The sequence below is a fragment of the Hippocampus zosterae genome, chromosome 11, assembly GCF_025434085.1.
Source record: "Hippocampus zosterae strain Florida chromosome 11, ASM2543408v3, whole genome shotgun sequence".
Taxonomy (NCBI): domain Eukaryota; kingdom Metazoa; phylum Chordata; class Actinopteri; order Syngnathiformes; family Syngnathidae; genus Hippocampus; species Hippocampus zosterae.
Window position 1 is genome coordinate 3,543,866 of NC_067461.1, and position 26,787 is coordinate 3,570,652.

Genomic DNA, 26,787 nt, shown 5'->3' on the forward strand with positions numbered 1-26,787 from the left:
ATTCGGCAGTAGAGCTCATTCTTTATACTAACACACTTTTATTTTGGAACCAAAATCGCAACCGAATGACCGTATCTTCACGACTGCACTAATATAATGTACACATTTGCACACATGCACCAGCTAAACATGACAAAACAGGTTTCCACTCTGCAGTCACATTTCAAGGCAACCTGCGTGTTTGAGAGGGCGTTGACGAACGCAGGAAGAAGACACGCACAGCCGGCTCACGCGTGCACACGGAATCAAGTTTGAACAAGCCGAGCAAGAAAGGAAGCTGTAGACACTCAAGCTTTCCTGTTCAATGAACGTGACACCTTTCTGAGCTTTCCTTTCTTTTTTAATTTATTTATTCCGAGTGGGTCCATGGAGGAGGAAGAGGGAGACAGTCTCGCAGAGCTGAAGGCCTTCCCGTCCGTGCAACCCCGGCACAGGTTCCGCTCCCACAGCGACGCATCGGGCTTCACCGCCAGAATCCTGTGGAGGCTCAGAGGAGCTCGCCCAGGTAGGAAAACACATTTCATATCGCATAGCATCCCCAAGACTTTCAAAATGAATACGTAATAACAAAAATCCAATAAAACAATCAGGTTTTTTTTACAGTTTAAAACAGTTCCCAGATGTCTTAACATTGATGACATACTTTTGTGAAATACCTCAAGGATCATGACTTACATCACTAAGTGACGCTGGCTCATGCAAATAAACGACTGCACCCCCCCCCCACCTGATTTTCATTATGCTAGGCCAAAGTAACCAAATAAAAGAAATTGCACTCGCTTAGGCAGCACCGAGCAATCAAGTATGTGCCGCTTATCAGCTGTTGGCTAGCATTAATCTGTGCATCCAAAAGAACTCGGCGCAGCTCTGCTTACCCTTTTTACTCTGACATGATGGCAGGGTTGTCAAAGCCATGGGGGTAGTGTGGGGGGGGGGGGGGTTGTTTGATAGTGCTCCAGACAGTGTAGTTCAGTGGAAGGACTCTATCCTTCACTTGAAAGTGGCTCTGGATCTTCACCCATCCTTGCTGATCATGCCCTGGGTGGATAAACTCAGTGTGGGTGTATTTATAAGTAAATTATCCTCACTGGACAGGAGGTGCAGTGTGATGTACTGACATCTGGTGTGACATGCGGGTGTTGCAAACAAGCCAAAGTAAACGCAAAACACACCCAGAGTTCATCCCTTCAGCTTTCAAATGTTTAGATTTGGCTATCTTAGCCAAATGGACCGATAGCAGGTTGCCATAATTGCTCCTTAAACTTGACGTTTGGTTTTCTCCAGACATTGTTTGAGTTATTTTTTTTTGTGTGGCATTTCCGACCAATTGTTGAATTATTCCTGACCTAAAATGACAAAGTGCTGCTGCCACGCTGCTAAGTCTGCATGTTGTGTCGCTCAAATGTCACACTGTACCACTTGGGCAACCACAAGTGTTGCTGTGTTTCCGACCAGCCATCTTTAGCATTTCAGCCTCGATTCGTGGTGGGTATGCCGTTCAATCTTTTGCCCCAGTCACATTTACAGGATGTCTTGAAAAGTATCCTTCAAAAATATACAGCATAGCCTTCAGAAGCATTTTCAATAATACAATGGGAACTTCCAGAAGGGGCGGCCCGGTACTCCAGTGGTTAGCACGTCGGCTTCACAGTGCAGAGGTACCGGGTTCGATTCCAGCTCCGGCCTCCCTGTGTGGAGTTTGCATGTTCTCCCCGGGCCTGCGTGGGTTTTCTCCGGGTGCTCCGGTTTCCTCCCACACTCCAAAAATATGCATGGCAGGCTGATTGAACACTCTAAATTGTCCCTAGGTGTGAGTGTGAGCGTGGATGGTTGTTCGTCTATGTGTGCCCTGCGATTGGCTGGCAACCGATTCAGGGTGTCCCCCGCCTACTGCCCGGAGACGGCTGGAAGAGGCTCCAGCACCCCCCGCGACCCTAGTGAGGATCAAGCGGCTCGGAAGATGAGATGAGATGAGAAAAACAAACAAACAAAAAACAGGAAATTAAAGAAATCAACACCTTGTGGCAGACACACACACACACACACGCACACACACACACACACACACACACACTTGATTGGACGATAAGAGTCTCCATGCGCAATATTGAATGTTGACACTTTATTATGTTAATTAGGGTTCATCCGAGTTGCTTCCAATTCGAGAACATCGGAGGTAAAGACATCTATCTTCTATATATATATTGCGCGTCGTCCCGCACGCGGTCTGTCCTTCCGTCTGTCCCTTTTCAAAACGTACCTACTTCACCGCGCCGCAGCGCGCCGCCGCTGCGCCGCTCAGGCAGTGGCTCACTACGATCGCGCGGGCATCTTAGCGAAAAAATGTTGTCTACCCACAAGCATTGCAATGAAATTGTTAGTTATTTAGTAGAGCTAAACATCTCTTTATTTTCGCGATAAGCAATGAAGATGAACAAAAAGTTGAACCAAGCAACAACACTTTTGCGGGCCGAAGGCCCACCTTACCAGCCTTCCGCAGGAACTAGCTGATGAGCCGCCCAGAGGGCGGCGAACCAGCTAGTACAGTATATTCTCTCTTCTCACCAGTATATATTCTGCCATTAAAACTGAAACCGGTAGTCATGTCTGTGTGTGTGTGTGTATATGTGTGTGTGTCTGTGTCTGTGTAATAATAATAATAATACATCATTTGTAAGCGCCTTTCACAACACTCAAGGACACTGTACAGCCAAGACCAATAGTAAAACACAGATAAAATATTAATTAAAGAAAGAAAGATTTAAGGCGGGTAGGCAAGTTTGTGTGTGTGTGTGTGTGTGTGGCATCCGCCATTATTCCACTCTCTGAAGTACTCTCAGAAAAATGTTGACTCTGCGACAATTTCCGCTCGGTTTTGTATTTTTTGTCATGGGACACTGGTGCTGCCGGTTGAGGGTGCACCTGCTGTTGTAACCTTTGTTGTGTGTGTGCGTGCGCATGCGTGTGTGTGTGTGTGTGTGTGGCTCTGGCTCGCGTTGCTCTTTACACAGCAGTCAATGTCGGTAATTGCACCGGAGCAAAGCTTGACCTTTTGCCGTGACTCTGATCTGTGAACCCGCACTGAAAGCAAGCAGCCATAAATCATACCTGGCAAACGAACACACCTTTTCGTTTCCCTTTTTTTTTTTTTTTTTTGCCTTCTCATTTTTGCATGTCTTTCGGTTTCACGGTGGGACCTCCGTGCGATTAGCAGCCGGCCGGACTCGGGTCAGGGGGACGATCGGTGGGGACCTGAGATGGAAAGAGACATTAAGTTTTAATGCTCTTTACTGGAGGGAGAGCAGGCAGGCAGATGGGAGGAGCGAGCGATGAAGGAGGAGGAAGAGGAGGTGGAGGGCGATATGTCGGGAAGAGGCGAGGATCAACTCACACGGCTGATAATATTCCCCCCCCACCGGTCAAGTCATGGAACACGATGGTGAGTTTCTCTCCACTCTAAGCATTTGTTTATGACTTATATACAATCACCGTTATCCTTCTGCAACTATTATTTCTGTTCAAATGACCGCTTACAGTATGTCATGCACTAATTGTGCAATATTTATAAGATGCTAATGCTAGGAGACGATCACTCCGGAACGTGAAGGAGGGTTGGACCGTTCAAGCTTTTGGTGTTCTTTGACGATTGTCAATTTTGCGCCGTATTCTAAGTCGCCTGAAACGGCGGAAGTGTGATGACTGCACATATTGTGGTCATGCAGCTCAGGTGTTGTTTGCGGTCATATTTGGGTGTATTTAAATGACACAGGTCGTGCGGGTCGAGTTTTTGAGGATTTAGGAGGCGGGGCGCAACCGGCATCGGGTCATCTGATTGAAATGAGATCTTTTTATGAAGTTGTGTGTTAATCGGGAGAGAATAACAATGGCCTGCCTGAATCATTCGAATTTGTGTGCTGGGTTGAGAAATGATGTTCAAGTGTTCTTGACTAGCCTCAAAGTGAATTATCAGGACGGCTCGTTAAAATGTGTTATTTGCTTATAATCATTATAACCGCGGTCGTCGTAAGCTTTGTTTCTCACGCCCACCTCCGGTTGTTGTTCGGGACCTTGAAAGGATTCAAAAGGCTCTTGTATTCTGATCGTAAAGTATGATTGGTGGTGTCTGTTTTTTACGAGGTGTGTGAGAAACGACATTCCAGCTTGACATCACAAACTTAAGCTCTACGGTTCAACCAGTCAAGTCAGGACTTTTTCACCTGTGGGCTTTGACGTCTTGTCTCCCAAGCAACACACCTGCTGTTTGCTTTCGTTTCTCGCAATGTCTCATGGAAATACTCGACTCGGCGCTCGTTTGGCTCTGACCTCGCTACATTCCAGTCAAACGTCAACCCAAGAATAGCTCCGTTTCATTGTTTCAATGAAACGATGAAACGGAGCTATTGTTTCAATGAAACAATGAAACGTTTCATTTTAGCGAACTGATCCTTGCAGAAATTATTTAACTAGTATCTTCACGGCAGCGGACGTTGTATCGGTCTGTCGTGGTGAAGAAGGAGCTTAGCCAAAAGGCGAAGCTCTCAATTTACCGGTCGATCTACGTCCCAACCCTCACCTATGGTCACGAGCTATGGGTCGTGACCGAAAGAACGAGATCCCGGATACAAGCGGCTGAAATGAGTTTTCTCCGCAGGGTGTCCGGGCTCTCCCTTAGAGATAAGGTGAGAAGCTCGGTCATCCGGGAGGGGCTCAGAGTCGAGCCGCTTCTCCTCCACATCGAGAGGAGCCAGATGAGGTGGCTTGGGCATCTGATTCGGGCGCCTCCCCGGTGAGATGTTCCGGTCATGTCCCACCGGGAGGAGACCCCGAGGAAGACCCAGGACACGCTGGAGAGACTATGTCACCCAGCTGGCCTGGGAACGTCTCGGGATCCCCCGGGGAGAGCTGGACGAAGTAGCTAGGGAGAGGGAAGTCTGGGCTTCCCTGCTAAAGCTGTTGCCCCCGCGACCCGGCCCCGGATAAGCGGTAGATGATGGATGGATGGATGGATCTTCACGGCAATTACAGGGCAGTACTGATTCAAACCTTTGGATAGTTTAGAGATACCATTGAACGTGCACGTTTCTGTACCAGGAGAAAGCCTTTGCGGGCACAGGGAGAACACGCAAATGCCCCGCGCTGAGATACAAACCCAGAACTCAAAGCCAGTAGCGGCTAGCTCAGTGGTGGGCAAACTACGGCCCACGGGCCAAATCTGGCCCGTTGGTCTTTTTAATCCGGCCCGCCGAAGGTTGGTACAAGATTAAGGTTCAATGTCAACGACTGCATTCATTTCATTTGGACTTGTAATGACAGGCATTTCAACGCCAGGTGGCGCAGTTACTTGAAGTTGCAGAGGATAGGGAGGAAGGGGGAGACGATATGGAAGCCCGCAGTAGCGCCAAGTCAAGCAAATCCCGTTCGATACGACGGAATAATGTACTCATAAAGACTGAAAAATGTGCCCAAAATGCAAAATACCGCTTTTTAAATGAAGAAATCCAATTAATATTATGCCGAATTTTGTTCACCCTTTTGATCCGGCCCTCCATAATATTTTCTGGTTCTCATGTGGCCCTATGCAAAAAATAATTGTCCACCCCTGGGCTAGCTGCTACTTATCTGCACCGCCCTGTGTTTATTGTGTTTTTATATTGTGGTGCGTCTTTGTTTGGTTTTTTTTTTTTTTTTTTGATGAGGTTGAGAGAACGACAGCGAACTTTCAAAGTAAAGGGGAGGACTGGCCAACCTCATCTCAGCATTGGGTTAGAAAAGAACATCAAAAATGGTGACCGGCATCGGCTAACAGCCTACCACAGCTACCTACCGAGTGTTGGGTTTGGAAAATCAACCGAGTATTTTTTTTTCTCTCGTCAGTTTTGAGTAAGAGTACGTTTGCCACCCCATTCCGCTGGGAATAAAAATACTAGATTTTTGTAATTCCAAGTGCTCGTCTGATGATATAAGATTTGCTGTACCAAGTGTGTCAGAAAAGTTCCAGGACTGGTGTCAGAAAAGACGCCAGTGGCGCCAGTCCTGGAAGTTTCCTGACGGACCCGGGGCTGCAAATCGTCCATCGTTAGCCAGTCGCAGCGCTTTAAAAACAAACCATATCACAACCTGTGTTTGGATAATAAAAGAGCGAAGAACAGGCCTCAACTACTCAAACGAGAGTAAGTGTTTGTACTCCACTCAGACGTAACTGTAAATAAAATAATACGAAGGAGCGGGAAGGAATGCTCACTTGTTTATTCGCTTCGACACAAGTGTCTGCAAGTGCGCGCCACCTCATTTCCTCGCATAGCGGAGGGCCTTTATTCAGCGCCCGTTACCAAACGCCGCTCGCTCTGTCGCCGTCTCTCGCTCTCTATCGCCAGCCCTTCGCTTCAGCACTCCGGCTGACCGTCTGGCAGGATGTCAGCTATTGATTTAATAGCAGGCCACGTTTTAGCATTATGGCTCGCGCCAAACAGTATACAACAAACAGGAGATCGGGTTGCAGGCGCGCTGGATGGCTGGATGGGAAGAGCGAGAGACGTGACAGTAAACGGTCTTGTGATACTGGCAAAAGACTCCGCAGGGTTAGGTTTGAAGGTACCCCAAAGTCATCGTATTGAAAGCTGCAACTCTAAGTAAACAGTGGATACATGGGAGGGGGGGTGGGTGGGTAGAGGCTCTCAAAAAGTATAGCACTTAAACAATTATTAGCCCCTTGTTCCGCTGAGGCCACCTCTTTAATATTTGATGACTGCTCTTTTTTTCCCCCCCTCCCCTCAGCCTTTTCCTCCTCCGGGTCAATAAGAAGGTCGGAATCCCTCGGGTGAGCGCTGTTACTTAAAAGCACGACGCCGTGCCTAAAAATGTCACCTTGACTTGCTTGTTATTGGAAGACACGTCCTTTTGGCTAGTTTGGCTTCGGACACGCCACCGCAATCGATTTGAAGTGAATCCAACTTTGAAGGAGTTGTATTAAGTGAGAGGCCATACAATGGATGCGGATTTGGCAGATGGGCTTCACAACATTGAGTTTCTGAGCTAGAATCTGCGTGGTGTTTGTATGTATTCAGGCCCCCCCCCCCCCCCTTTTTGCAAAAGCACACCTCTTTTGAGGGAGGCCATGCTTCATGTACAGTAAGTGAGCAGCAAGTTGATATCTGGATAGACAATATTTTTTCACTTGTGGAGGCAGCACTTCATACACTTCAGTGTGCTGATCAGTGCATGTGGCGCATGTGTTGGAAACATCGCCCGGCTCAAATGTACTCATCTACATTCCATCAATAACTTCATCGAGCAATTGCGGCAGTTCAAAATGTCTTGATCGCTTTTAATATTTCCCGCTTCCTGTTTTTGTGGCAATCCTCTTCTTCCTTGACAAATGCGCCTTGTTTTTGCGGTTCAGTAAAAAGTAATACAGTACAGTTTCATGGATGTGGAGCCTCAAAACTCGATACAGGGTCGTACTTTTCCTATTACAGCACGTCGGAGAATGTGAATGAAAATCCAGAATCTTTCAGCTGTGATGCAGCAATTTTGCAGTCATGTTCGGGTCTCGTTTGATGGGTTAACAGGCACAAGTGTGTCCTGTGACCTGTAGACTTCCATACCCGCATAGTACACCTGAACACTTTTGAACATGCCATAACTACCTGTCGTTTTGCGTTTGTTGAAATTATAATTGAATTCCATCCGGAGAGGGTATGTTGGCTTGTGCTTTGACAGAAAACGCTTCAAACTCTTCACACTTGCGGCGCTTCTTAACACTAGATGGCACCATTGGCTTTCGTTGCTTGATGCAGCGTGACTGTGGTCTGCAAGGTCTCAACTCACACCCTGTCGACAGTGATGATAGAACACGCGCACGTGCATAAGCACGCGCGCGCACACAGGCGACACTGTTTATTTGCTTTTTATCAGCTGAAAGCAGGAGCGTGTGATCGGCCACGCTTGCCACCCTGAGGTCACGGAGCTAATATCAAACATTTACTTGTGTTTTTTTGTCTTATTTTTAAAAAAAGACGATCAAAGATGAAAATAAGCCTATTCACGCCGAATCTTCTCTTTGAAAACAAGATTGTCTGAGGCTACCTCATGTCAAAATGGAGCAATTGAACTCATATAACACTGGAAATCTTGATGTGGTGACATTTAGGCCACATGTTTGTCTCTTCCTCTTTCAGTTTTTCAGCCAAAGCCAAAAAAAAACCCCACACACACATATAACCGTGTTTTCAGAGAAAAATGAACAGAAATTGACAGTGACAGTGGCAACGTAAGATGGCTGTCCTCTGGCTTCAGTTGTGTGGGGACAATTGTTATGCCATCATATATATATCGGCGCTGTTAAATTTGAGTTTTCACGTCATTGGTTAATTCTGAACACAGCCACATCCCAAGGGTGTGTGTCACCACAGGATCTCGTTTTTTTTTTACTTCTGTCAAAAATATTCAACTCATTTCGGATGTGTCGAATGTGTCACAATTTACTTGTCATCGAGTGCACAACTTCGAGGGTTAACTGATTTGTTTATATATCTAACATCTACCCCATTTTAACATCTACCCCATGAAATATGCTACATCATGGAAATTTCCCAAGCCGGTTTTTTTTCTCCTTCACTTATGTCCACTGTCACCTGGTGGTTCCCAAAGGTGTCAGCGTTCAACTTTGAGCCCCAGCAGTGCCTCTAATCTGCACGCAGGAATGAGAAGCATCCACCATAGCAGAGCAGGAGGAGGAGGAGGAGGAGAGCAGGACAGGGGCGGGAGGGGAAGTTACGACCTAGCAGCAACTCAATGCCGTCACTCGAAAGAAAAAAAAAGTTCCTTTCCAGGCAGGCGACATGAACTTTTACGGCGGTCGTGCGCGGAATTTCTGCGGCAATAGGGAGCATTGATTGCGGGTTAAGGATTGAGGAGGGTACGCTCCTCCACCGGAGCTCCGCCCGTAAAGCCGAACATGGGCCAGACCGCTGTGTCTGCCGTGTCTCACACAGCCACTGGTGAGTCTTTACCCCCGTCGCCTGCGTCCCCCCCCCCACCACCCCATTTACTCCCGGTAAGTGACTTCACCCCCCCCCCCCCCCCCCATCAATTTCGTTTAGAGTTTATACAACTTTTGGGTCGCAATTTTCGCCCAGGGACAAATTTCAAGTTAGCTTTCATGCTAGCTTCAACTTGCGCGCACGCCCGTGTAATTGTTTACAAAATACATGACTCGTCTCTTTTGTCACGAACGCGCCGTGTTTAGGAAGGCGTGAGGTGACCTGACTTTTGAGTCGAACTAACACCGCACATTATTTGGCTCCTTATCAAAGAACACGAGACCGACAGGTACAATTATGCACAACGTGGAAGCAGAATTCGGTACAGCAACATCGACACGGAGGAACCTGTTGGACTTGACGAACTCTTTCCAAAAGCAAACATTCGCTAATGCTTCTTCTTCGGAGGAAAACTTCGGAGCTAAGCATGCAGCTGTTTGGACGGGTCACAATAATCACTGTTTTTGAACCCTTCGACTACCAGTTGAGAGTGGATTTGGCTTAAAATAAAAAAATCACAAAATGTACATGTCGAAGAACCAGTGGTTGGACACATGACTCTCGGTTCTGAGGTTTGGAGTTTGAAACCCAATTCCAAATTTCCCATGTGGAATATGCATGCACTCCATCCTTTGTGCTTGTAAGGCTTTTCATTAGATTCTCCATTTTATATACAAGATGTTAATTAGTGTGTGTGTGTGTGTGGGGGGGGGGGGGGGCAAATAAACACATTTGTGAGGTGACAACAAAATTAGAATCTCAGTACGTATGGCCACAAAGTGCAAAAATGAGCTCTGCAATGTTAAAATGCTTATCTTATTTTTGGCTCCTGGTAGTTTTTTTTGTTAAGGTGTTTACATCGTTTTCTGACAGCTGAGTCCATTCACAGCTGCTCTCGAGAACATTAACAGACTTCCAACGCGACTCACTCGATCAACTGTAGCTTCATTGTGCAGGACTTGAGCTGAGTGCTTGTCGCATATTTCCCCCGTTGGGAATTCCATTGGTAATTTGTTTCAATCCATCATATAGATTGGCTCTAATGACACAATCCATAATCCGAATGTATACAAAGAAAACAAAGCTCGGTGGTGTTTACATAAGCTTCTTTAGAGCCTGCACGCTTATCAAAAAATAAACATTCAGCTGTCACTTTTAGAGGAGTATTTGGTGTCTGGGGAGAGCTTACGCCGTGTAAACGTTTTTTTTTTTTCTTGTTTGGTAATGCACTTGCAATGCATTATGGGTTACATAATTTGCGTTGCGACATTCTTAAAAAAATGCTTCATCTATGCAAGTAAGAGAGGAAAGGGAAGTGATTCTGTCTCATTCAGTGACGGCTTGACGCCGCGACGTTTTGGCACGTACACGCGAATGTAGACATAATCCACACCTCAAAGTCTTCGGAGGATTCAAGTTGAAGGCGATTTTTTAAAAAATTGTCTTAGGAGGGCTCGAAAGCGCTCAAGTCCCTCCTGTGACCCACTTTTTCTTTTCATGATAGCGTTTTCCACGCTTTCCCAGCCTCTCGCCGCCTTCCTGTTGGTGATGCCCCCCGCCCCCCACCCCCTGAACGATGTCACGCCGTGGAGGAAGGAAGCCTCTCCCTTTCCCCTCCTCCACCCCCCCGTCCCCCCACACTCGTCATCGTCCTCCTCATCAGCATTCGGCACATGTTCCTGTTGTGCGGCCCGAATCTTTTTTCAATTGGCTGTGTTGCATTTTGAGGGCTTCCCCGAGCTCAGAAACTCACCCCCCCCCCCTTACCCCCAAAAATGTGTTTCGGGTCTGAAGTTGTTTTGACAAATTCAGCCCCCAACATGAATTTTGGTGGACATGTCTATCATGACTGGACCTACTAAAAAAGTCTCAAGAAGCCATGTGTGGAACCCCCCCCCCCCCCCCCCCACAAGAATTCAACCACTTTGGTCTGAAGTGGCCAGACTTTTTTTTCATAAGACTCCTAAGTTTTCGGCTATGTTGACAGGCTTGAGCCCCCCCCCCTCCACCCCACCCCAAATAGCTAATTCATTCATGAGAAGAAGAATTAACAGGGTCTCCAGAAGAACCCTAAAAATTGCAATGAAGGTGCAGATGAAGTAATTTTGTTCCCTTATTTTATTTTATTTTATTTTATTTTTTGTGTGTGATAACAATCCACCTGCTGAGCGGCTGATTGTGGCAGTGACCCAACACATTGAACAAATAATTACTAGCGTGAGATGAGTTTTCTGTCACCTTGTAATTTGGCCTTACTGCCAACTCGAGGACTGTGGTGACTTATTATAATTTTTTTTGCCATAACAATCCACCAATCCACCTGCTGAGTGGCTGATTGTAGCAGTGATCCACCACATTCAACAATTACATGCGTGCGATTGTTTTTCTCTCCCCTTGTAATTTAGCATTACTGCCAACTAGAGGACTGGAGTGACTTTTTTAAATTAATTAGTTCATTTTAATTTTTTTTATTTTTTGCCATAACAATCCACCTGCTGAGTGGCTGATTGTAGCAGTGACCTACCACATTGAACAATTACTCGCGTGAGATTGTTTTTCTCTCGCCTTGTAATTTAGCTTTACTGCCAACTCGAGGACTGTGGTGACTTATTATAATTTTTTTTTGCCATAACAATCCACCAATCCACCTGCTGAGTGGCTGATTGTAGCAGTGACCCACCACATTCAACAATTACATGCGTGCGATCGTTTTTCTCTCCCCTTGTAATTTAGCATTACTGCCAACTAGAGGACTGGAGTGACTTTTTTAAATGAATTAGTTCATTTTAATTTTTTTTATTTTTTGCCATAACAATCCACCTGCTGAGCGGCTGATTGTGGCAGTGACCCAACACATTGAACAAATAATTACTAGCGTGAGATGAGTTTTTTGTCACCTTGTAATTTGGCCTTACTGCCAACTCGAGGACTGTGGTGACTTATTTTTTTTTTTTTGCCATAACAATCCAACAATCCACCTGCTGAGTGGCTGATTGTAGCAGTGACCCACCACATTCAGCAATTGTTTTTCTCTCCATTTGTAATTTAGCATTACTGCCAACTAGAGGACTGGAGTGACTTTTTAAAATGAATTGGTTCATTTTAATTGTTTTTATTTTTTGCCATAACAATCCGCCTGCTGAGCGGTGATTGTAGCAGTGACCTACCTCATTGAGCAATTACTCGCGTGAGATTGTTTTTCTCTCGCCTTGTAATTTAGCTTTACTGCCAACTAGAGGACTGGAGTGTAATGTTGTCACCCCGCTTTTCACATAACTTAGCTCTCATTCACAGATTCCCTTTATTTTACCCGTCTGACAGCACTTTTATTTGGGGGAGTCAACACTGCCGAGCAGAATTCGGTTTGCTGTGTCATCCGCCAAATTTGCGCCTGTGAACGCTCACCCCACACATACACTCGCGTGCACATTCAGTTAACCACTTCCCGACTCACCCAGGCGTCGTGACGTAGCAAGTCATTTGCTTCAAAGTGGAACGTTTCCATTGTGAAATCGACTGTGAAATGGCGCTACCGTGACGAGTCAGTCCGCTTTGTTTCTTTCTGTCCTTTTCTGCGGTGGCCAAATCGATTATAAATCATGAAATATATGATGAATAAAATGCAAAATGAGAATGAGTTCATTCATCAAAAGAATCCGTTTCAATGACCGATTTTAAATGGATTTTTATACTTACATCGACCAACGTGCTTTTTTACAAATCAGATCCAAACGTTTGCCCACCCCTGTTCTACATCAGTATTTCGCCCCATGTCATTTGACAGCCACCCGCCTGAACCTCTTGGGGGGGGAAGTGAAAGCGTTGTATTTTCTCAGCCTGATGATGCACAAGCGTCGTACGTAGCGTTGGTGAAAGAGACACAGGTAACCAGGAGACGTTTCTGTTCCACTGAGAGGAAGTGAAAATGGAGGAGTTGGTCCTTTTTGCAAGATAGAATAACTTTCAAGATGTCGAGGGGGGGCGGGGGGGGGGGGGGCCTTCGGGTTTTCTGTTGTCATTCATCTCAATTGTGTTTTCAGCTAGCCTAGCCTTTGTGGAACTTGGGTGCGAGACTGGGAAGTTGTTAAGATGGACAATAAGGATGAAAAAAAAGTTTTTTTTAATTTTTTTTTTTTTTTTTTTTTTTTTTTTTTGCGTCAAGCCATAATTTCACCAAAAAAAGTAATCTTACCAGAAAAAAAAATCTGAATATGCTACGCTGTACTGTGTCTTTGTGAAATTGGAAACATAACGTAAATAGCGTCGTAATTACTGAATTGTTTCATGTTACTATATAAATCAGCATGTATTGTATTGTATTGTTACAAGGACATTTTAAGATAAGATAAGATAAGATATCCTTTATTCGTCCCACAATGGGGAAATTTACAGCCTCCAGCAGCAAGAATGTATGTAGAAAGAAGAAAGGAGAAAGAGACTAGGCTATGTTACAAGTAAAAAAATAAAAAGTGATATCAAAGTGTGGGTCGACGCATTTCTCTTGCAGTAGAACGAGACTGAAATGATATTTCAGCAGCAAAAAATAGTCGTAACGTTACAATAATCGAGTCATTTGTTTGAGAAGATGTTCTCCTGGAGGTTGTCGAAATGAGAATAAAGCTGCATTTGTTTGAGAAATGTATGACTGGATTTTGTTGGAAAAGCGATGACGGGAAAAACAGTTATATCGTTCATAACCAAAAAAAAGAGATTTCTTTGAGACATGTTTGACTTTTTTTTTTTTTTTTTGGTACTTTTTACAGCTCTGAGCTGGAGCTGTCAGTTACCGAGTGACGGGAGAACATTTGAAAAATATATTTTAGAAGATCGTAATCTGTCTAGTTGTCGTGTTTTGGTTTTCTTTTCACTGCGGCCGAAACACTCCCGCGTGGGACTCAGAATGGCTGATCAGTTTTGTCCCTGACGTTCCTTGCAGGCGATGGTTTGGAGAAATCGTCATCACTGGCCAGCTGCGACGTGGTGGTGGACAGCGATTCCGACGTCCACAATGCGCCCGGCTCGCGGCACCAGCGAGGCAAACTGTCCACTTTAGGGAGACTCTTCAAACCCTGGAAGTGGAGGAAGAAGAAGAGCAGCGACAGGTTCCAGGATCTCTCCACGGGTGAGGATTAGCTGTTGATTTAAAAAAAAAAAATTTTCATGCGGGTTTTTCGAGCCGACCGACAGCTTTTGACCTTCGTGTCGTTTGTGCAGTTTTGGAGAGAAAAATTTCAACAAGACAAACGAGAGAGGAGCTCATCAAGAAAGGAGTGCTTGTTCCAGAGCAAGGTTTGTCAGCTATGTCACCGGCGCCACCTACAGGACTGGAGCTGCATGTACTTTTTAATTTTTTTATTTTATTTTATTTTTTTTAATGATTGCTCATTATGGGGCGGCCCGGTAGTCAAGTGGTTAGCACGTCGACTTCACAGTGCAGAGGTACCGGGTTCGATTCCAGCTCTGGCCTCCCTGTGTGGAGTTTGCATGTTCTCCCCGGGCCTGCGTGGGTTTTCTCCGGGTGCTCCGGTTTCCTCCCACCTTCCAAAAACATGCATGGCAGGCTGATTGGACGCTCTAAATTGTCCCTAGGTGTGAGTGTGAGCATGGATGGTTGTTCGTCTATGTGTGCCCTGCGATTGGCTGGCAATCGATTCAGGGTGTCCCCCATCTACTGCCCGAAGACGGCTGGGATAGGCTCCAGCACCCCCCGCGACCCTAGTGAGGATCAAGCGGTTCGGAAAAAGGATGGATTGCTCATCATGAATCTGCAAAATGAAACATTGCTGATATTTCTTCATGTCTTCAGCAGACGAGCCCGTCAGCCGGGAAATCCAGAATGGTCACGCCACATCCAGCGTGTCCCTGGAGCAGGTCAAGGTTGAGATTGAAACTCAATTGACCCGAGCCGCGGACCCGACTCCTGGTCCCGTGAACACCCAGAACAAAACAGGTGATTTACGTCAAGACGCCAAAAGGAGTTATTCATTAATTTGGTTGCTGATTATGATGCGTCCATGCCCTGAAGAAGCAAAGCACGTCAAAACCTTGACACCTTCTCCATCGTGATTTACAGTTGGTATTGCGGTCTAGTTTTGCCATAAACTGATTTACATCAAGATTTTCAGAGACACCTTTGTTTCTAGCGTCTTGCAAATGAACCATTCTTATGTTTTAGTTGTTTTTGGAGTTTGCATGTTCTCCCCGGGCCTGCGTGGGTTTTCTCCGGGTGCTCCGGTTTCCTCCCACATTCCAAAAACATGCGTGGCAGGCTGATTGAAAACTCTAAATTGTCCCTAGGTGTGAGTGTGAGAGCGAATGGTTGTTCGTTTCTGTGTGCCCTGCGATTGGCTGGCAACCGATTCAGGGTGTCCCCCGCCTACTGCCCGAAGACGGCTGGGATAGGCTCCAGCACCCCCCGCGACCCTAGTGAGGATCAAGCGGCTCGGAAGATGAATGAATGAATGAGTATTCTGAGTGTTCTCCTGAGGAAGACATCATTCGAATCGGGCGATTCCCCGTTCTGTGCTTTTTACGTTTTTCCTCCTTGTCGCTTCTATCGGGGCGTCACATGTGGACTTAACGTCATAACACGCTCCAAGAGTTGCCAAGAAGACATGACGTTCTCATTCAACTCACTCACCCTTCACGTTCTCCTTTCCTCTGCCTTCATGTAACTCTGATTCTCCAATCCCTCTAACTTCAACTCCCCCCCCGTGTGATCTCTCTGACCCGCTCAGAGACGAGTGACATTAAACCCGTCGCCCGGGTGGCTCAGGCACGCCCGCGGGATGCCCAAGGTAGAAAGCAGCACGGCGTGGCTGCGCCCGCCTCCTCCAAGCCTGCAGGGGGCGCCACTGGCACGGCCAGGCACAGCAGGGACGCTTCAACCGGCGCGAAAAAACCCGCCAAAGCATCAGGGAAGTCGGGTTCTGCGACGCAAGTTAAACCTAACTCGCGGAGCTCTAATAGTAGTCGCGTGATCGGTAAGTTTAGCCGATTTGATATTTTTGCATGCCTGCATGGAAGTGTACGCACTCCTGCATGGTTTCTTCGGACTTTTTGTTTTACCTCATTTTTTTTCCTTTCTAGTTTCTTGAACTTTTATGTTTATGTTACTACAGTTTGTAGTGCCAGTTCGAGTCATTTTGAGTTTTTTTTTTTTTAATGGTCCACATCGATCTTATGGCGTTGTACTCTGTAGGCGGTTAGATCGAAAACTGCATAGCGAATTGCACATTTTAGCCTTTTATCAAGTCTTTTTTGAATTTTTTTGTTTTGTTTTTCTATCTATATTTTTTGGGGAGTGGGTGATTCTGGGCTCTCGGATCAATAATGACGTAACACTTAAAATACCTTAACAACACAAAAACATGCAGCCTGAGGTTTGCCGTTTGAATCTGTGATGGCTTAACAATAACAATCATAATAATAATAATAATTAAATGATGTGAAGGAAAATTGTAAATAGTACTGCGATTTATCCATTTGTGTTCATATTGTATTCAATTGAAAGATGTTTGTTGTTTTTTTTTCTCTTTCTCCTTTCTTCTTTCTACATACATTCTTGCTGCTGGAGGCTGTAAATTTCCCCAGTGTGGGACGAATAAAGGATATCTTAATTAATTTTCACATTCCTCCCATGCTTGCATGAGTTTTCTCCGCGTACTTTGGCTTCCTTCAACATTCTCCCTCCCAAAAATGCACGTTTGCCCGATTTGAAGTTTCTGAACCGCTCAACGGTGTGAGCGGTCATTGATATGTGACCAGTGGCGTTCGACTCGGCATGACTTAGATTTGTTCTTGATTTTACTGCTAGGTGCTTTCTACCGCTTTTATTACCGATTCGTCTTACTGTTTATTGTGTATGTTAAATCGCTCCATGTACAGCACTTTGTACGCAGCGATGGCTGTTTGAAAGTGCTCGAGAAATACTGCTGACTTGACTTGACTTGACAGTGATTGGAGGGCGGCCCGGTAGTCCAGTGGTTAGCACGTTGGCTTCACAGTGCAGAGGTACCGGGTTCGATACCAGCTCCGGCCTCCCTGTGTGGAGTTTGCATGTTCTCCCCGGGCCTGCGTGGGTTTTCTCCGGGTGCTCCGGTTTCCTCCCACATTCCAAAAACATGCATGGCAGGCTGATTGAACACTCTAAATTGTCCCTAGGTGTGAGTGTGAGCGTGGATGGTTGTTCGTCTCTGTGTGCCCTGCGATTAGCTGGCAACTGATCCAGGGTGTCCCCCGCCTACTGCCCGAAGACGGCTGGGATAGGCTCCAGCATCCCCCGCGACCCTAGTGAGGATTAAGCGGTTCAGAAAATGGATGGATGGATGGATGGATGGACAGTGATTGGCTGCCGGCAAGTCCAAGGGTATACCCCGCCCTCTTGCCCAAAGCACCGGTAGTTGTCTCTGCGCCAATGGACGTACAATTGCTCGCGTAGAACATGAGAATAGTCTGCTTATTTTATTATTTTTTTCCCACCTCAGGAAATGTTGCGACTCTATTGAAGAAAATATGTTAGCTAGCGTATTACTCATTATAATTCCTTAGGGGAAATTCAACAAAGCCGGGAGATTTTGTGGTACACAATTTTTATTTTATGATTTAAGATCGTATATCGTGTTGCGCAATCAGGACAAAGATATCCGTGTACCACCTGCGTTGAGTTCACGTTCTGATACTGTAATCACGTTTCCTCTCCAAATTCTGCAGGTCTGACTGCATCATGCACGAGAATTAGCATGCCTTCAAACGGGTAGTGAAAGTTCTGCTGTATCCCATTTTGTAAAAATCCGTCCTTAATCGTCCACTCTGACTGCTCTCGGCCATTTGTGTAACATGTGTTGGATACGCTTCATTATTTTGTTTTTCTTTTCAGCCAAATCCTCTCATCCAAAGAAGACGCAGGCAGGTTCAGCCAAAACCACCGCGACCACCTCGAACTCCACCGCCCCCCCTCGCTCTCGCCCGCCGAAGGACGCCGAGGCGCAAAGCAAAGGCGCCAACGCTCGGATAAGCCGGAAACTTGAAGCCGATTCTCAAAAGGCTTCCGCAGACGTTCCCGGGCAGCCGGAGGACTTCAACTCCGCGGACGCGCATGGGAGCTCTCCTCAAGTTTCCCTCCCCGAAGTTGAGGAGCCTGCCGTTGATTCTCAAGCCGCCCCGGAGGACAAAGTTCCCTCGGACGAGTCTTCCGTTAGCTCTGAGGCCGTGCGGGATGTATCCCCCGAGCCCGCCGTGCACTCCCCCCGCATCAACACTTCCACAGAGGACACTTCCTTCACAGAAGGGGACGCTGAGGGCGACCCCCAGCGGGAGAAAGAAGCCAGGACGAAAGGGGAAGGAGGAGCGGCGCCAGAGGAAAACGTAGCGCCTGCCGAGGAGACGCACAGCAGGTAAGATCATCAATGGGGTCTCTCTTTCTTTTTTTTTTTTTCTTTTTTTTTTTTTTTAATTATTAATCTTGACCACATCATGGCAAGATATGAGATGGCTTATGTCGTTTGCCCTGTTTTATTCCTTTTAAATTTCATAAAGGTATTCCCTTTTCCTCACCTCTCTATTCATTCTTTACACCGTGTTATTTTTTTTCTTTTTCCCATTCCACCTTTTTTCATTTTTTTTATTATTACTCTCCTAAATTGAACACCCAAATAAATTTTTAAAAATCATTATATTTACATTTTTTATATTTAAAAAGTATTTATTAAAAAACGAAATGCTTTTTAAAAAAATAAATACAGAAATTACTCTCCTAAATTGAACACCCAAATACATTTTTAAAAATCATTATATTTACATTTTTTATATTTAAAAAGTATTTATTAAAAAAATGAAATGCTTTAAAAATAAATAAATACAGAAATTACTCTCCTAAATTGAACACCCAAATACATTTTTAAAAATCATTATATTTACATTTTTCATATTTAAAAAGTATTTCTTTAAAAAATGAAATTCTTTTTAAAAAAATAAATACAGAAATTACTCTCCTAAATTGAACACCCAAATACATTTTAAAAAATCATTATATTTACATTTTTTATATTGAAAAAGTATTTCTTAAAAAAATGAAATGCTTTTTTAAAAAATAAATACAGACATGGAGTGAACAAAAAAATAAATTTAGTACTTTTGAGGTCGTCCACCCACCTTCCAACCGAAGCATATTAAGATGCTGACTATCGCACGGGGGTGATCTTCAGATTATCCACTCTAATATGTGCATTTCGACCAAAGTAAGCCAACTCGGGGGAGCTCATATTTCCAATTTTCTGTCACCTATCTCCCCAGTGACTCAAGCCCGGCCGACGCGGACATCGTCAAATCGCAGGGCGGCAGCGTCAACATCCATCAAATTGTGGTGACCGTAATCCCCGACCGGCCGACGGAGACCCAAGCCAGCGACTCCGACTCGGACGGACCCATCCTGTACCGCGATGATGAGGAAGAAGAAGAGGAAGAAGATGACGAGTACCTCAACAGTACGGCACTTCCTTCAGCCATCAATGAATGTCTACGGATGCGATTGGACCGAGTTTTCTTTCCCGACAGGTTCCTTGGCCAGCAAGATTCGGCGACGGGACACCCTCAACATCAAACTGGGCAACCGACCCAGCAAGAGGGAGCTGGAGGAGAAAAACATACTGCCGCGCAGCTCCGAGACGGAGAGACACGAGCTCCGCCAGCAAATCGGATCCAAACTTGTCAGGTGGGAGGCGGTGGGGGGGCGTGTCACGCCCTCGACTTGCCATGAGAGCGCCTCGAGTGATTTATCTCAGGAAGAAGTCGTCTAATTATCCGCATAATGCATTGATATGCGCGTGCAGTAAGTCCGCGTGGGTGAAAACAAGATTTCTCATTTCAGGCGTTTGAGCCAAAGACCAACCACGGAGGAGCTGGAGCAGCGGAACATCCTCAGACGTAAGTGGTCACCATAAACATGTCTAAATCGTGGATTGAGAGCAAATTATGGCTGCAAATCATATTTGGCCGCAATCGTTTCAAAGTGGTTAGCACGTCGGCTTCACAGTGCAGAGGTACCGGGTTCGATTCCAGCCTCCGGCCTCCCTGTGTAGAGTTTGCATGTTCTCCCCGGGCCTGCGTGGGTTTTCTCCGGGTGCTCCGGTTTCCTCCCACATTCCAAAAATATGCATGGCAGGCTGATTGGACGTTCTAAATTGTCCCTAGGTTTGAATGGGGGCGTGGATGGTTGTTTGTCTCTGTGTGCCCTGCGATTGGCTGGCAACCGATTCAGGGTGTCCCCCGCCTACTGCCCGGAGACAGTTGGGATAGGCTCCAGCACCCCCCGCGACCCTAGTGAGGATCAAGCGGTACGCAAGATGAATGAATGAATGAATGAGTTTCAAAGTGGTTAGCACATCGGCTTCACAGTGCAGAGGTACCGGGTTCGATTCCAGCCTCCGGCCTCCCTGTGTGGAGTTTGCATGTTCTCCCCGGGCCTGCGTGGGTTTTCTCCGGGTGCTCCGGTTTCCTCCCACATTCCAAAAATATGCATGACAGGCTGATTGGACGTTCTAAATTGTCCCTAGGTTTGAATGGGGGCGTGGATGGTTGTTTGTCTCTGTGTGCCCTGCGATTGGCTGGCGACCGATTCAGGGTGTCCCCCGCCTACTGCCCGGAGACAGCTGGGATAGGCTCCAGAACCCCCCGCGACCCTAGTGAGGATCAAGCGGTTAGGAAGATGAATGAATGAATGAATGAGTTTCAAAGTCACAAAGCTCGGTAGGTGTGAAATGAACGCATTGTCTGCCTGCCTGCAGAGAAGAACGAAGTGGAGGAGCACGAGGCCAAGCAGGAGATCAAGCGAAAACTGTCCAGAAAGGTAAGAGAATAAAAGAAGGGGAGTGGGGTGGGGGGGCAAACTTTTATGATCAATGGCCACTTTGGATTTTTTCAAATGGGCGGATATAAATAAATAAATAGCCCACCTTGAAACACGAGGACTAAAACGGTCCTTTTGTGCAGCTTAGCGTGCGGCCAACGGTAGCCGAGCTGATTGCTCGGAGAATCCTGCGTTTCAACGAGTACGTGGAGGTCACGGACGCCAAGGACTACGACCGGCGGGCGGATAAGCCGTGGACGCGACTCACGCCCGCTGACAAGGTGTGGCGACGCTCACGATTTTTTTATTCTCGCTCTACACGATCTTGTTTTATGCCTTGTATGGACTCTTCACACTTATTACAGCTCAACAAAAGCAAATCCCATCTTTGTATTTGGAGTGTTGTGTCATGACTCAAGCCTGCCCTCTGCTGGTCAAATCAAGCGCTACATTAGCCTGCCCTCCAGTTTCAGATAGTTTTGTCCTCAAGTCTGTCACGGGTGGCTTTGGCTGACCAGTGTGGACACTGGAAAACATGCAAAAAGAAAATACAGAGCAGGACTTTACAAACCGTAGTATTGCGAGGCACATGTGCTAACCGCTAAATTACCGTCCCGGGTTCACTTGAGGACCTTGAATGTGCGTTCAACCGGCGAAGTGGTCGTTTCGTGCTTTGCGGAGCTTTTTAATTTCTGCCCTGTGTTGCGTGTCCACTGTGTAGGCGGCCATCCGCAAAGAGCTGAACGAGTTCAAGAGCACGGAGATGGAGGTGCACGAGGGCAGCAAACATTTAACCAGGTACACGCGGGAGTTCTGTCGGCGCAATCTTCAATGCTGTCGTGCTGCGGCGAAAATCTGTTATATTCGTGTTGAGTTCGATCCGTGATCACGATCGGTTGCAGTACGTTCAAATAAATTTAAAAAAATGCTTTTATTCGAATTGAATACACTGAATTTGTAATGGAATTAAATTCCAGTAGCCAACCCAATTTAAAAAAAAAATGTAGTTGATTGCTCATTTCAAATGTCATTGTTTTTCCTTTTAATTGAATTCCTATATTTAAATTATATATATTTTTTAGACGTATACTTTTTGTAAATGTACTGATTTCTCATCCGTTTCTATTACAATACTTTCCCATATTGACATGTTCATTCATTCATCTTCCGAGCCGCTTGATCCTCACTAGGGACGCGGGGGGTGCTGGAGCCTATCCCAGCTGTCTTCGGGCAGTAGGCGGGGGACACCCTGAATCGGTTGCCAGCCAATCGCAGGGCACACAGAGACGAACAACCATTCACACTCACACCTAGGGACAATTTAGAGTGTCCAATCAGCCTGTCACGCATGTCTTTGGAATGTGGGAGGAAACCGGAGCACCCGGAGAAAACCCACGCAGGCCCGGGGAGAACATGCAAACTCCACACAGGGAGGCCGGAGCTGGAATCGAACCCGGTACCTCTGCACTGTGAAGCCGACGTGCTAACCACTGGACTACCGGGCCGCCCCATATTGACATGTATTATACTAAATTAATTAGATTCAAAACTACAACTATATTTATTCATTTCTTTCTTATACACTTAAAATTACATTATGATTTCTTTAAAATTTGATTATTTTAAGAATGCCTTCACACGTCACCTTGAATGCAGTCTTGGGGATCTCGGGAATCCGCGGGCCATGTTTTCAAATGTTTGTTTGCATTTTCAGATTCCATCGGCCTTAACGCGAACACGCCGTCGAAAGAGGACAAGTCCACCCGGCCATCAAACCTGCTGCTGTTAAGTCTGTCTGAGCGCCCCAGCCGGTCTACTTACTTGCGGATTGACAACATACGCAGGTTTGTCTCAAGGGCCTGCGCTCTCCGTTTGCTCCTCTGGGTGGAACTTGATTGCACATATTGTACCTATAACTTGGAAAAGTGGTGGCTCGCTAAGAGTGATTTATTTATTATACAGTGCGAAGAGGACTTTTGCTGGAATTTTTTTTTTCTTGTTTTTCTCGTCCCTCTGAGATGTGTCAAATACAGCGTTATTACAGGTATGAATGTGGCTCAAGAGAACTATAGCTTCCGTGCAAAAGTTGTGCTTTGTTCTGACCTGCTCCGACCCGGGCCGCCAACCAATAGACCGTCAATGTTCAAATGATCAGGCCACTAGAGGGCATTATGTCATAAGCACATTTTACTTGCTGGGATGCCGTGGAGCCTGGAACCAAGGCCAGAAGACCTCTGTTGTGTTAAGTGCTTTAAAAAAAAATAAAAAAAACATCCCTCAAGTGCTCAAAACGTACTTTAAAATGTGCACTTTTTAGGCTTTTAAATCATCAATAAGTTTCGATTTCTTCAGAGTGTCTTGGTGCCACAAAGCTATACATATTAAAAAAAAAATACAGGCACCAAAGCGATCTATTCACCACCAAATAGCGTTCTTTTCCCATTTCGCTTTCAGAAAAAAAATGTTTGCACCCATTTTGCCATTGCAGTCGTTGTCTTGCTTGCACGTTTTATCGCAGTTGTTAAAAATGTTTCAGTCATCTTGCACTCGGCGCACATTTCCTTTCACCGAGCGACGGCAGGCTCAGTTGAAATAATAAGTCTCGGCTCTGCTGTCGACATCCCTCAACTGTTGTTTTTTTTTTTTTGTGAAATCACGTAGCATTTGATATTCTATATATTCCATATGCTAGCTAAATGTTTAAAAAATGAAAAAAAAGTATTCCCTGTTTTGTAGGCACTTTGTTGCAGTCCAGTGAATAACATCCCCATCATGTGTTTTGTGAGTTCGCCTTTTTAAAAAAAATCCTTACAGTAGTTTCCATCTCACTACAATGGCTTTCTGCGCTAGCTAAATGGCTATCTTGGTTATGCTAACATGTCAAGAATCGAAATGATCTCTATGCTAACATGCTGACATCTCTGATTGTTATTATAATTTTTTTTTTTGGTTCTGTTACAATTGTCAAGTTAAAATATGCCATGTGGAGGTGGACACAACAAAATTTGTATTTCACTAGCCTAACTAAAATTCAGCGCACGTTGCTTTTACATTTTCTTGTTCACTCACTAGCTTGTCTCGCCATTCCGACTCGACGCTAAGCTAAGCACAGCGAAAACCAAAGTGAAGCCTATCGCTTCGAATTGTAAATGACTGCAAGTGAAACTATATCGTTCAGTGGCCTCGGTTTGAAGAAATCAGACTTTTGTAAAGACGCTCCATTTTTGTCCTTTTGTATTTAAACTCCCAAATTTGTTGGACATTAGCGTCAATGGGATTCATTCCTCACTGTGTGAACGTATCTGTGAGGCGTAAACCTCGCCTATTGTATGTGCAAACAAAGTCTTGGAATATCTCCAAAGCGGGCAAATAGGAAGTCATGTTCCTGCTAGCGTAGCGTCCGGTGTGTGTGAGTGTGTGTGGGCGTGTGTGTGTGTGTGTGCTCTGCTGCTTCATTATGTGTACACGTAACATAATGCCATGTACAGTCTAACAACAGTATTCCTTCTTTTCCACGTGTCTGATATTCTGTATATTGATTATTTTGTACAAAAATGTATATGGAGCATGTGCATACACAGAGTCCATTTTTATGCCGCAATACAGAAAATGGCGTAAATGTTTGAAACCATTGACGTGTTTGTCTTTATTCAATTAGTGAGGCAGCTTGTTTGATGAGTGCTCGGTTGCGTCCGAGTTCCTCCCTTTGGTGAAAGTTAAAGGACAAACCCAGTCAGTTTGAGCTGATTGCCAAGAACGCCCCCCCCCCCCCCCCGTCCCCGTCGATGAAACGGACCGACGGCTCGTTAAATCTCTTCCGCTTGAAGCCAAAGTGAGCTCGTCGGTGCGTTAGCGTGTCATTTGAAAGGTGAAGCAGCTAGCAGGAAATGAGCCTGGCTTCATTTTACAGTGGACACTTCAAAAGCGGAGGAACATGACATCCAAGTTGGTGTTATTTTCAAACTAATTTTCCCGCAGGAAGTATCGGCAATGTGAAGTGATTTGGTGTTTGCCAGGAACAAACCGCGGCCGCGGTAAAATGGTTTCAACTGCGCTGTTAACATTATGAATCACATTCAGCGACGTACACCATTGTACCATCAAATTTATTTTTAAAAAAAAAGTATTCATTGATTCATTCATCTTCCGAGCCGCTTGATCCTCACTAGGGTCGCGGGTGGTGCTGGAGCCTATCCCAGCTGTCTCCGGGCAGTAGGCGGGGGACACCCTGAATCGGTTGCCAGCCAATCGCAGGGCACACAGAAACGAACAACCATTTGCACTCACACCTCGGGACAATTTAGAGCGTCCAATCAGCCTGCCACGCATGTTTTTGGAATGTGGGAGGAAACCGGAGCACCCGGAGAAAACCCACACAGGCCCGGTTGCCAGCCAATCGCAGGGCACACAGAAACGAACAACCATCCGCACTCACACTCACACCTAGGGACAATTTAGAGCGTCCAATCAGCCTGCCACGCATGTTTTTTGGAATGTGGGAGGAAACCGGAGCACCCGGAGAAAACCCACACAGGCCCGGTTGCCAGCCAATCGCAGGGCACACAGAAACGAACAACCATCCGCACTCACACTCACACCTAGGGACAATTTAGAGCGTCCAATCAGCCTGCCACGCATGTTTTTTGGAATGTGGGAGGAAACCGGAGCACCCGGAGAAAACCCACGCAGGCCCGGGGAGAACATGCAAACTCCACACAGGGAGGCCGGAGCTGGAATCGAACCCGGTACCTCTGCACTGTGAAGCCGACGTGCTAACCACTGGGCTACCGGGCCGCAAAAAAAAAAAGTATTAATATTAAAATGCATTTTGAACGTTTATCTCTTTTTGCTGTTGAATTTTTTTGCAAATTTATGAATTCCAACCCGCACGAATCCGGCTCAAAGTGTACACTTGGTTGTTGTTTTCAGTCGGGTAATTTTTCAAAAGGGTAATGTTGGTCAGAGTCCCACTTTAAAGCAAAGTTTTACGTGATAGGACTCGATTTTGGTTTCAGCAAACGTTGTCTTTATTTATTTCCCCGCACGACCATTAAAGCATTGAATTTCCGACTTCTTTTCGGAAGTCATGCCGCAGGCAATTTGTGCCTTAATGGAGTTGTTATGGAACAGGAGGACAAATCCACATCAAGGTCAGACACTCATTTTGTGGCAAACGCAAGGCTCACGTTTTCAATTTTATTTATTTATTTTAAACCGTTGCGGGTCTTTAGCCTGTGCTCAAGCTGAGGATGATAAATATCACATCATAAACACGCACATATTGAATTTATGGTGTCGAGCTTTTGATAAGCAGTTCACCTCCTCGGGGGAGTTGGCCTGTAAAAAAAAAAAAAAAAAACACCCAACGGCAAGTTTGGTTACGGGATGACAAGGTAGTTTCCACACCGGAGGCGTCGGCCACGATCGGGTCATTATCCCAAATGCGAAGGCGTGCAAATGAATCCGTAAGGCGCCTTGAAGCTGATTCAGAGTCGCGACGTGTGGCATGCTTGATATTCCAAAGGTGATATAAACGTGCTTTGCAACTTTTCTCTGGCGCAGTCATTTGTCTATTTTTGTCCTTGCCACTGGTTCACTTTTGAAACTTATTCAATGTGAAGTAATGCGGTGAAATAATACAAATTAACTTTTATTTGAATATTAAATTTTTAGATCAATATATAACTATAGGGGAGGCACGGCACTGTGGTCACAAGGTGGAGTTAGTGGGTTTGATTCAGGGGTGTGGCCTTACTGTTGTGGAGTTTGCATGTTCTCCCTGTGCCTGGGTGGGTTTTCTCCAGGTATTCCAGGGGGCTGCTCAAACATTTTTAAATTGATATTTTCTTGTCCAGGTATCTGTTACCATTATAATATCTACAGTATATATATAGAGCGGCC

General features: G+C 45.7%; 1 protein-coding gene across 7 annotated transcripts; it reads left to right on the forward strand.

Annotated features, from left to right (window-relative positions):
- The first annotated feature begins 180 nt into the window (after positions 1 to 180).
- On the forward strand, positions 181 to 24,514 carry phactr2 (phosphatase and actin regulator 2). 7 transcript variants are annotated; one of them, XM_052079738.1, is made up of 13 exons: positions 181 to 505; positions 13,978 to 14,163; positions 14,256 to 14,330; positions 14,848 to 14,991; positions 15,779 to 16,024; positions 17,920 to 18,436; positions 19,335 to 19,525; positions 19,596 to 19,752; positions 19,909 to 19,964; positions 20,825 to 20,886; positions 21,030 to 21,167; positions 21,608 to 21,684; positions 22,601 to 24,514. In XM_052079738.1, the coding sequence occupies exons 1-13, from the start codon at positions 367 to 369 to the stop codon at positions 22,614 to 22,616; spliced, it is 2,004 nt and encodes a 667-aa protein (XP_051935698.1). In that variant the 5' UTR covers positions 181 to 366; the 3' UTR covers positions 22,617 to 24,514. The 7 variants fall into 7 exon arrangements, with proteins under 7 accessions (XP_051935698.1, XP_051935699.1, XP_051935696.1 ...); XM_052079739.1 differs by having other exon boundaries at positions 184 to 505; positions 14,851 to 14,991; XM_052079736.1 differs by lacking the exon at positions 181 to 505 and adding an exon at positions 3,308 to 3,439 and having other exon boundaries at positions 14,256 to 14,377.
- The last annotated feature ends 2,273 nt before the right edge of the window (positions 24,515 to 26,787 follow it).

Excerpts from the sequence above, each read along its gene's own strand:
- phactr2 (XM_052079736.1), top strand. The coding sequence starts at position 3,330 with ATGAAGGAGGAGGAAGAGGAGGTGGAGGGCGATATGTCGGGAAGAGGC. Across the intron at positions 18,437-19,334 it reads GCCGAGGAGACGCACAGCAG|TGACTCAAGCCCGGCCGACG; the intron begins GTAAGATCATCA and ends CTATCTCCCCAG. Across the intron at positions 19,965-20,824 it reads GCAGCGGAACATCCTCAGAC|AGAAGAACGAAGTGGAGGAG; the intron begins GTAAGTGGTCAC and ends GCCTGCCTGCAG.